At 29.5% G+C, this 11,870-nt stretch overlaps 1 protein-coding gene across 1 annotated transcript; it reads left to right on the top strand.

The window, feature by feature from the left end:
- The first annotated feature begins 2,412 nt into the window (after window positions 1-2,412).
- Window positions 2,413-11,494, top strand: LOC110738424 (transcription factor JUNGBRUNNEN 1-like). The gene is made up of 3 exons (XM_021918830.1): window positions 2,413-2,716; window positions 5,883-6,199; window positions 10,409-11,494. Exons 1-3 carry the CDS (start codon window positions 2,452-2,454, stop codon window positions 10,874-10,876), a joined length of 1,050 nt encoding a protein of 349 aa, XP_021774522.1. The 5' UTR covers window positions 2,413-2,451; the 3' UTR covers window positions 10,877-11,494.
- Window positions 11,495-11,870: the final 376 nt, after the last annotated feature.

Genomic DNA, 11,870 nt, shown 5'->3' with positions numbered 1-11,870 from the left:
CTAAAGAACATATTAGCCTACTGATGTCTGATAGCAGCCAACAAAAAGAATATATCAAAAATTAAACAAAAAACATATCAGCTAACAAAAGGAATATGTTAGCCAACACAAAAACCATATCAGCCAACAAATGAAACATATCAGCCAACACATAAAATATATCAGCCAAGCTTGTCGCGCGGAAGTTTTGTGTGGCAGTCCGCATCCAATACCTTCTCAATATATAATTATAAGCTTAAAATTATTTTACGTTAAAAATTGATAATAATGATGGGATATTCAAATAATAATTTTTTTTATCCTAGTGACTTTCTCAAATTAAAGAGACTATGACAATATTGTGTAAATTATTTCAGTTTTAAGCCAATCGATCAACCGTTAATATAATTAAATTTCTCTAATTATGTCAAGGTCGTTTATGATTTATTTTTATATTTTTTTTACTAATTGTTTTAATTTTTTTTTAATATAAAATAAAATAAAGAGGAGTGTTTTTGGTAGTCCATAAATTGGACACAAACTTTTTACTGCTCTCTTCCCTCTTCACTTATAAAATAGTTATAATCCATTATCTTCATCATGATATGCTCTCATAGTTCTAGGCCTCTATCCCTCGTTTGTCTTACTACCTTTATGTCTATTTCTTAATCAATGCATCAATCTAAATTAAATTTGTCATTGAACAACTTGGGCCGCTTATATTTCTAAATGTCAATTAATTAAAATGATAAAACTTTGATATCATGTATGAATATATAAACTATGACTTATTGGACAAAAATCATTTTTCATATAGATTTTGTACTGTACTCCTTGCATCTTTATTTTTTTTACCCTATTTGACTTTTTACAGTTTCCAAATATACAACTTTATTTGTATACGTGTAAATATTATAAAAACTTGTTATCAATAAAATATACGATGAGAGGAATCTAACACCCTATATGACTATGTTATCTTTTGTTAATTAATGAGAATTTATGGTCAAATATACATAGTGATAAATTTTTAATTCAATTCAACTTTCAATAGCCTATACATTGCACAGCCCAAAAGGATAGGTTTTATTTAAAAAGGATGAAGAAAAATCAAAAGTGAAATGAAACATTATTTAGCGCTAATAATTTGATTGAACTCTAAGTATAGATATAGCTATATATATACATTCTAATTTTTGTCAAAAATCTTGTATCCAAGTAAAAGTCTCATTTAATTTATTTTTTTCTCATTATTTATTTTCTTTATTTCACTTTTAATTAATCAAATCTCAACCTCTTGTATTTTATATGTTAACCAATTTAAACTCCAGTATCTTTTTTTTATTCACCATTTTAATTAAAGAGAATATGCAAATTACAAATGAGACTTTAATTATTTTGACACGAAATAGAAAATATAAAATTTTATGTTTTCTCTCCATAAGATCCCGATACTAAGGCCTTGTTCTCAATTAAATTAAAAACAATTATCCGTAGTTATCAAGATCGAAAATCAATTTGTAGAAATCATTTTTAAGAAGAATAAATTAACAATAAAAAATATGAATGTTGCATTGACTCATGCATGAGGAAATACGGTCCAATCTTCAAAACATTTCTTACATGTTAAATTAAATTTACGGTTACATAACTGTTTGTTACTAGCTTAGGTCATTTTAAATGTAGGATAACATCAGATTGCACTTGTCTTTACAAGTTTAAACTGTGATCTGATCAGCCTCCAATTTGCACTGATATATAAGGGTTATTATTGTTTGTATAATGGAAGAAAATTCTAATTAGGTAGTAAGTCTAGTCTAGTAACTATATATCACTAAATAAATTTTATTGTCAAAATAATATACTTAAGGCACGCTATTCGAGTAAGTTATTATTGACTATGTAAATGTACGAATTAAGCTATAAAATTTAAACCATAAGCAGCTTATCATCTTCTTATTATCGGTGGTAAATTTTTGTCAATTAATTAGTTTGTCTGTTTACCTAGTTTAATATTTTCCTTAAAGTACATGCTAAAGTAATGGTGTGTTACAAGTAAATAAAAATGGAGGAAATAGAGGTTTAACAAAAGAAAAGTCCAAATGAGTTAATGAGGTACACACATACATCAGGATTATTTATAAATTCTAAAAATTGTTTCTAGATGTTGCATACATCATAAGGATAAAAGGCAAAAATGTTGGATTTTTGTCTGAAGGAAGAAATTTCAAAATGATATGGTCAGAAGCAACGAAAAGAAAGAAAGTTTCTAAAATGTATGGCCCCTCTTCAACTCATGACCCAACAAGTCAATCCTCATGACTTGACTCAGCCGTTTTCACCCCCACTTAATAATAATACTTCCATCCTTTATATTATTTTCTCAAAATATATATTACAACAAGTATATATTTCATACAACAAAAGGAAAATAAATACTAATAAGTTGCTATTATATATTATTATAGTTTTATGGAGGTTAAGAGCATGAAGAGTTGCTGTATTCAGGATGATATGCAGCAGGAAACAATGAGTAGTAGCAGCAAAGATGTAGTCGTCGTCGAAGGAGGTGTCGTCGACGATCATGAAGGACCGCTTCCAGGGTTCCGATTTCATCCAACGGACGAAGAGCTGGTGTCGTTTTACTTAAAGAGGAAGGTTGAGAAGCGACGTCCCCTTAGTATTGAGATCATTAAGCAGATTGATATCTACAAGCATGACCCTTGGGACCTTGCAAGTATGCATTATTACACTCTTATTGATTATATAGATTTGAATTATAAGTTTCTTTACTTTCATTTTCATGGATAAATTAAGTGTAAGATTATTGTGATATTCAGATATACACGACCTTACCTCTGATCATAGTGATATTAACAAGAGAACCATATAGCTGTAAGATTATTGTGAAATTTAAATATACACGACCTTACCTCTGATCATAGTGATATAAACCAAGAGATGAAGAGAACCATATAATTGTAAGATTATTGTGATATTCAAATATACACGATCTTACCTCTGATCATGTGATATAAACAAGAGAACCATTTACTGTTGAAATTTATAAGATTAATTTTAATCATTTTCAAAAATTTATTATAGGAACATATACATGTTCTTTAGTACAGTGCATGCTAATTTTTGTTACTAGTTGCATGTGAAGCACGTATGGAGTAGTATAGATGAAATCAATCTATGGATTTTTCATATGAATTTTATAATAATACAACTTCGAGAAAATTCATATATATAAAAATTTCAAATACGATCAAAAAATTTGGAAATTTTTTCTTACAAAATTTTTCTTTTCATTTTTCACTCTACTTGTTATACGGAGTAACATACTTCATTTTAATATATGCGTCATTTTAGCTTTTACATATAAAAACTTCTAATCCAATATACTACGTATAACAGTTATAATTAATTTTCACATGTATTTAATGGACCAGTAAATTAAGTTTTTAGTTGAGTTGGTCCTTTAATATAGTATTAGAGTCCGGCCCATGATTTGAAACCTTTAATGGCTTGAATAATGTGTACAGCCAAATTGAGTGGATCCATGTGAAGGGGAGTGAAAAAATGTGCTCTATCCCATGAAACGTCACATAAGATGAAATTTAAGAGACCTTACATGTGAGGGGAAGTGTTGAGGTAAAATTTTCAAATAACACATGCAAGTGTCCCACATTGAGAAAATAAGATCGAGAGAGTTAAAAACTATAAGGCTAAGATGTCACTCCTCCTTATTGTCATATGGCTTTAATTTGGGATGAAACCTCTTTTGGTCTTATGAATGAACACTCTCTCTCTTGGTAACGGATCGGTGCGGCCTAGACTCTTATTTAACAGATTTTCGTAGAGAATCAAATATAACTCGGATCTTCACAACAGTTATATTTCCAATTTTTCCAAATGCAAAACAGAAAATACTTGGGGAAAGATGTACAATATTATTAACAAAAGTTTGCTACCAATATAAAGTAAAAAGACAAAGATTAGATCAGTAAGATCACCCTATTTGACCATCAAGTGTTAGTATGTTGTCAACTTTGACCATGTCAAATCATATAGTATTATTTAAATAATCACTATTAATGACCTATTGATCGACACTAATAATCTTTGAAAATTTTAATCATATACAAACCCAATTAGGGTTAATCTTAAAATCCTATAATAAGAGAATCTAAATTGGGGTTCCATTTTGAAGTTAATTAAACTTAAACATCACAACTCACAAGTGAAGCAGCTGATAAGGCTTATCCGTCGATCCTCTTATTTCTTCATTATTCATGTGGACATTTTATGTCTAAGTTTATTTCTTTAATATTTTTTTTATATGCAATATTTTGACTTTTAATATTTATATTATATGATCCACTTTGACTATATTTGATGAATTATCGATAAAGAAAAATATAATCATGCATGATTTTGTTAAAGTATATGATTTATAATGATGTAGATGGCTTATGGATCTGTACTTAAAACATACTTTGTACATACTTTCCCGAAGCTACATAAAATGTGACCTGGGAAATAAAGCTCCTTTCCTTATGAAAATTTTACATTGATTGTTTGAAATATGACTATTAAAATATTTTAATGATTATGTAGTTTATAATTGACATACTTTTCTCCAAGTAATAAATTATACTACGTAGGGGTGTACAAAAACTGGACCGGACCTGAAACCGGACCTGAACCGACCTGATCCGGACCGGACCTGACCCGGACCTTTTGATTCAGGTCCGGTCCCGGTCCTTAAAAATCAAGGTTCCCGGTTCTGGTCCGAACCCGGTCTAAACCCGGGGTTTTCAGGTCCGGACCTGAAACCCGGAAAAATTGTATTTTAAAAAAAAAAAAAAAAATTTGGTACTTTTGTGCTTTTGTGATTAATAATTTTGGTTTGTATGTAATTATTTAATTATGCAACAGGTCTAAAAATCACAAAACAGGTCCATACGCAGGTCCATATGCAGGTCCAACAAGTTTTTTATAAAAAAAAATAAAAAAAAAACGAAAAAATCACAAAACAGGTCCATTCAGGTCCAAACCTGGACCGGACCTGATTTTTCAGGTCTAGCCCGGAACCGGACCTGTTAATTCAGGTCCGGTCCCCGGTCCTCATAATTACCCAATTCAGGTCCCCGGTCCAAACAGGTCCGGTCCAGGTCAGGTCCGGTTTTGGACCGGTGTACACCCCTAATACTACGTATTACTTTATTTTTAGTATAAAATAGTATTATTCAACAATATTTTTTTAATTTTTCAAATTTTTAGTTTCATTTATGTAATTTTTATTTTTTACTTTATACTATCTCGAAAAATATTTATTTTATGTTGGATTAAAATAATCAAAAATTATATTTGCATTGTAGATATTAGAAGACTAATTGTGTCCATAATATAAATAAATTATAATATGATAGTCATATTTCAAACGACCATTGTAACGGATAAAGTTCCTTATATGTTCCTTTCCTTGGATATATTGTTTCTTGTATATGGTTCGTTAGTTGCTCTTTCTGTTTATGTAATTATATGCTTTTATATTTTCCATTGCATTTATTGTTTTGATCAAAAGGGAGCTATAATTCTTTCAAAAAAAAAAATCAAAGGGAGCTATAACGGATAATGATATATAAAGTACTTTGTAAAATTCTCCATAACTATATCACAAGCTACACTTAGCTCATAAGGAGTATATTTTTATTTTAATATAGTGCTCTAAACTCAATACATTTACGAAGTACTCGTATATGATAATTAAGGGCGTATAATAATTATAATCTTTCCATCTTCAACTATCTAATCCTTAGTATCTGTATCATAATTATCAATATTATCATAATCTATGTTTAAAAGAACTAAGATTTTATAAACGTGAATTGCAGAAGCAAGTAGCAGCATAGGAGATAAAGAGTGGTATTTTTATTGCAAAAGAGGAAGAAAGTACAGGAACAGCATTAGACCTAATAGAGTAACCGGGTCTGGATTTTGGAAAGCAACCGGAATCGACAGACCGATCTACTTCAACGGAGGGGAAGGCCCCCAGTGCATTGGCCTCAAGAAGTCACTGGTTTACTATCGCGGAAGTGCTGGAAAAGGCACAAAAACCGATTGGATGATGCATGAGTTTCGTCTTCCCAATGATCTACAACAACAAGATGAGGCTAACTTAGCCAACCCTAAGGACACTGCCCTAGAAGCTGTAAGTATATGTGTTCACGTTATGTGTTTGCACTTATTTGATAGAGTATGCAGTGAGTTAATTGCATATAGAGATCAATTTTGATAATTGTATATAGAGATCAATTTTGATACAAGTAATTCCTTTAATTATTAATTAGATAAATCATACATGCATGATAGTCAATATTATATTAATTGGCGGGACTAGTATTAACGGGCATGCATGGTGGTTAAAGAGACCCGCCTTTAAAATAAAATAAAATAAAAAGAGAAAATTGCAGTTAATAATCACAAATAAAGAAGTAGTATTACATTTGACTTTTTCAATCAAATATGAGTTATGTTGAAAATTACCAATATTTATTTTATTTTATTTAACCAATGTTTTAGTCGAATTCTTTTATTCCTTTCACGTTATAAAGCAATATAATTCATTATTTATGACCTATATAAGCTACTCGATTAATACTTTTTAAGTTGAATATTAAAATTAAGGAGTATAAAGACAGGCATGGCTTATCATTACTCCTTTTATTCTATGAGAAGGTACTGGATGCGGCAAGCCGCACCAAACAATCCATGCGAATATGTGTTATTTAATAGAGGATACGTACAGTTTTGTTGTAGGATATGTATTGTTTGTTATAGGATATGTAGTATTTGATAAAGGATATGTACAATTTATCTTTGCTAGAGGATACTACAGTTTGTTAGAGGATATCATCATATATCCAATAGAGGATATCATCCAGCCTATAGATGATATAGGAGACATAATTATAAATGATGTCATATAGCCAATAGATGATATCATCCAACCAATAAAGGATATCATAGACACAATTATAAATGATATCATATAGCCAATAGAGAATATCATCCAGCCATGATATCATATAACCAATAGAGGATATCATCCAGCCAATAAAGGATATCATAGACACAATTATAAATGATATCATATAGCTAATAGAGGATATCATCCAGCCATGATATCATATAGTCAATAGAGGATATCATCCAGCCAATAGAGAATATCAAAAACACGCTGGACTGATGAAACATTTGGTCAGTCCGGACTGACGTGTTATTCTATAATGTTCTTCTCACTTAGAAACATTTTGTGAGACAAAGTATATAGGTCAAAATGAGAAAATCAATGCAAAATGGATGAAATAAAAAAATATATAATTATGTATAGTAAACACCAATGTGACATTATTGAAAAAAGAAAGTCATAAAAAAAAAAGGTAGTCTATTATAGCAGCATTAATTTACGAGGCCACTCTTTCAAAATAAATAAATATAAAATCCTAAAAAGTTACCAATATATTAAGACTAGTCAATGGCTCAATGCTCTTGACTAAATATTACATTTTCAAGCGTGGCAATTAATCAATTTTAACTCGTTTGGTTAGAAGGAGTATTAAACTTAAAAACTAGAGGCAACTCCTCATGCATACACACTGACATTTTTTTATTTCTTTTTTATTTGAGAAGTCTTAAAAGATTGTCATACGGTATCTACTAACAACTAACAATAGACAAACAATATTTAACAAAGTCAAACAAGAACCAACCATGATGGGAGGTAAGAATTTAAATGCAAATATCTAACCATTTGTCACATTCTTAATTCATTGTCTCATATAACTTTATAAGCGTATTCATCGCAGCTTCTGAGTTTTGAGAAGAAGAGAGTTCTTGTGGTAATCTTTGACTTAAATTTGAGCAATCAAAATCAATAATCGTAACCTTGTATAACTTGATATATACCAGAAGTCCAATAACAGAGAACACTCACACATAAGTCATCTACAAAATCAGAGATCTAGAAACTCCCACAAAAGGAGATTGTTTCTGCAAAAGAAATTCGAGATATGTGAGTGAGGAGCCTGCTTGTCTGGTCAAATAGAACCTGCAAAATAAAGAAAGTCAACTGTCTCGGGGGGTGTTTTTGAAAAGCCCCTCCGACGGTCAAGTCAATTAATCATTTAGAAAGAGAAAGTTTCTAAAGAGTACGTGTGTGTGTAGAAAATTAATTTTCCATGTTTAGTTTTCTCCTTTTATAAATAAAATTAGGGTTTTTTTACAGGGGAGAACTGTTTCATTAATAATTAGTCCTATGGCATCTTGCAACAACAATATAGATCAACAAACCACATATTTAGAGTAAAAAACATAACTTTTACAATCCAAATCATACTTTTTTTTAAGCACATCTCATACTCGCTCCACCGCTTTAAACTTGACACGAGCAATGATTTTCGATGTCTTTGCATCTTTCCAAGTTAAAATCCTCGCATTCTGCACTGATGTTCTGATTACAGAGTTGATGATAATATCTAAACTCATGTGAATCCAGATTACCTTCCCAATTATTAAAACCCTATTAATAATAAAAATCTAACCCATAGATAAAATCAAAATCTAGAAAACTGGGAAGAAGACTTTCATAGATAGAGAAAACAAAACAATAGAATTGAATAAAAGAAAAAGGGTCGAAAATAATGTAATTTTCGAAGAAATTAGACTACTTCCAGAAACTAAAACACTAGAAGAAGAGAGAAAAGGAGGCTAGTTTGTATCTTTTTGGTTTCCAGGTAAGGATAAATAACTTAGTTTTTAAACATCAAAATGATACTAATTAAGTTAGTTTTTTTTATAGGAAAATTTTTATTACTAGTTCATCCTATTTTAAAGTTAAATTACATAAACTCAATATATAGCCAAAAGTAAAACAAATTTTCTTTTGATTTTAAGAATTAAATTACATCCACTACTTCATGTAATAGCAAAGAGGAAAAAGATTTTTTTTTTAATTTTTTTTTTTTATTTTTTTTTTTGAAGAACTAATAATATATGATTAAACAAAAACACTTTATGTGTTTTCATAATGTTGCACCACTTAACTTTTAAGGAAGTTTTTCAAATATTGCACCATACCCATTTTAGAAAAATAAACACTTCTTCTCACACTGCAAATATTTAATAATATACCCTTATTTTTTAACACGTACTTGTTTTTTTTTTTTTTTTTATTTCTTATAATCACATGGGAAAAAATTTCCTCTGTCTCTTTCTTTTTCCCACAACAAAAAATATAAATAAAGAAATAGATTAAATTTTTACCCTCTCCTTATAGTGCAATATCAAAATAATAGAGGAAGTATAAGTTCTAATGTACCAAATTTTTTATGAAAATAGGTAAACTTTTTTTATTTTCATACATTAATAATTTAATTGTTTTTTTTTTTCCTTATAATGAAATGAACTAAAGAAGGTAATTTTTTTTTTTTTTTTAAATGATCATAACATATATTTTAGGGGATCAAGGGAAGAAAAATACAAAAGTTAGGGCATCAAAGTTGAATTATCAAATCATTGGACTTAGTGAAATATAGTATAAAAACTAGCTAAGTACAATTATCATTTTTCGTTCTTGTATTTGTATATAAATTCATCCCAGGTTGTTGGTTACAATATCAAATATACAATAAGATATTAAGTGTTGAGCAAATTAATAATCAATATAATTGGATGGAGGGGTTGGATGGAGGGGTTGATTATATATTATGAAAAGGATTAATCATGATGTTATTTTAAATTGAAAGTTGAAACATATGTATCTAGTATCTACAATTCTACATGAAACGGTAAATAAAATTATTTTTTTATATATATTTCGTAAATGGTAGAAGTATTTGTTTAATATAGATATGTGCTAATGTGCTATCATATTACAAAATATTATTATTGTATTTATGAGAGATTTTTATTAAGGGATGGAGTAACTCATGAGCTTTTAATTAGGAAGATTTTTTTTTTTTTTGCAAAGAGATGAATGACTTTATTTAATATTTCGTATATAGTATATCTTCTAAATTGACAATAAATTAGGAATGCATGATAGAATTATGCAACGATTTATAAATTTTATGTCTAATTTCACTTAAGGTTAGATGTGTATGTTTCATTCACTTGATATTCTATTACTTATTATTTAAATTATTTGAACTTATCTAAGCTATGACAATATCTAAACTTATATAAGCTACTAAGTAAGAAGTATTTATATTAGTTGTATATTGAAGTAACAGTTTGGGTTTTCTTTACACCCAGAAGTAAACTCACGTGTCAATTAGTTAGGTTATTAAAAAAAAAAAATTGATTAATTTAGACATGAGATCGATATTGTTTTTGATGTCGGGTTTTATTATTATTGCAGGAGATATGGACACTTTGTAGAATATTCAAACGAAACAAAAGGCACACACCTGATTGGAGGGAATTATCTAACAAAAAGAATGCTATAAACTCAAGCTCAAAAACAAGCAGCATTGATTCTAACACTAATCAAGAATGTTACATTAACTTTGCAACTCATCAATCCTCAACACCTAACAATGGCTATAGTAATCTTTTCATCCCCAAAGAAGAGGATAATACTAACAATGTTTGCATAGGAACTCAAAATATTACTACAGGTGATGAAAAAAACGCACATTTTCAAGCAGATCATCAGCAACAATTGAGTCATATGGCTCATACTCCTTCGTGTACAACACGGCCGAGCATGTTGGATCATGTTCTAACAAATGACGGGAATGATTTGCAGTATTTTGCTTATTATGAGCATAATTGGGATGATCTTAATTCAGTTGTAGAGTTAGCTGTGAAAAACCCTTTTTTGTAAGTATATTACATAACATATGGTTTATATAATAGGATAGGAAAGTTACAATATGTATAAATTAAACTTTTGGATTTTAATTTGCTCTAAGGAGAATTTTTGTACTTATAAACTTCTAATTTTTTTTCTTTAGAAATTATTAATATTGCTATGTTGATGTACTAGGACTCGTATATATTCGGGAGTGCCATGCATTATGTATGCAGGAACACACACGCTTACCTTTTCTTTCTTTTGTCAATCGAAAGCTCATTTCAAATTTTGACTCATTTTTTTTTCCTACGCTACTCTCTTTGTTTTGATGAATTTTAATTCATAGCAAACCAAAATTTGGTGAATTTGCTAATCTCATTGTTTTGACGAATTTTAATTCATAGCAAACCAAAATTTGGTGAATTTGATCACAACGGACGCATCGTGTACGTAATTACACTTTTTGTTTTCTTTAATGATGTGCATTAATCTTATTCTTATTGACAGATTGGAGAGGCGATGTCCATTAAAACAAGCTTCTTCTTTTTTTGACAAATAAAACAAGCTTCTTATACAATTTGTATACTATTCCCTCTTAAAACTTCTCTGCTTTCACATGTTTATTAATGTACATTTTAATAAAATCTTTTTTTTTTTCTTTTTTGTATGTATTCCTTTTATAAAAGTGCATTCTCTAATCTTACTTGGAAATCTATATGATCACTTCACTAGGCAAAAAATGTATATGAGCACCGGTTTAAAACCCCCCTTTAGCACCGGTTTTGAACCGGTTTAGATTTGAGGGATGCCAAAAACTAGAAGCATTCGCACCGGTTTAAAACCGGCGCCAATTCTTAGATTTCGCACTGATTAACCGATGCTAATTTATATTTTTGGCACCGGTTAACTGGTGCTAAAAGTCTCTAGCCGCACTTTTTTTTTGTGGTATTAATAACAATTGGCACCGGTTCGGTTCAAAACCGGCGCCCTTAATGCCCCAAAAAAAATAAAAAATAATTTTTTT

Source organism: Chenopodium quinoa, unplaced genomic scaffold (genome assembly GCF_001683475.1).
Source record: "Chenopodium quinoa cultivar QQ74 unplaced genomic scaffold, ASM168347v1, whole genome shotgun sequence".
NCBI classification, from domain to species: domain Eukaryota; kingdom Viridiplantae; phylum Streptophyta; class Magnoliopsida; order Caryophyllales; family Amaranthaceae; genus Chenopodium; species Chenopodium quinoa.
This window is presented reverse-complemented; position numbering and strand designations above follow the sequence as displayed.

Bases quoted from the DNA above. Each gene is read 5' to 3' on its own strand.
- LOC110738424 (XM_021918830.1), top strand. From the start codon at position 2,452: ATGGAGGTTAAGAGCATGAAGAGTTGCTGTATTCAGGATGATATGCAG. The intron at 2,717-5,882 runs GTATGCATTATT...CGTGAATTGCAG, and splicing joins TGACCCTTGGGACCTTGCAA to AAGCAAGTAGCAGCATAGGA. The intron at 6,200-10,408 runs GTAAGTATATGT...TTATTATTGCAG, and splicing joins AGGACACTGCCCTAGAAGCT to GAGATATGGACACTTTGTAG.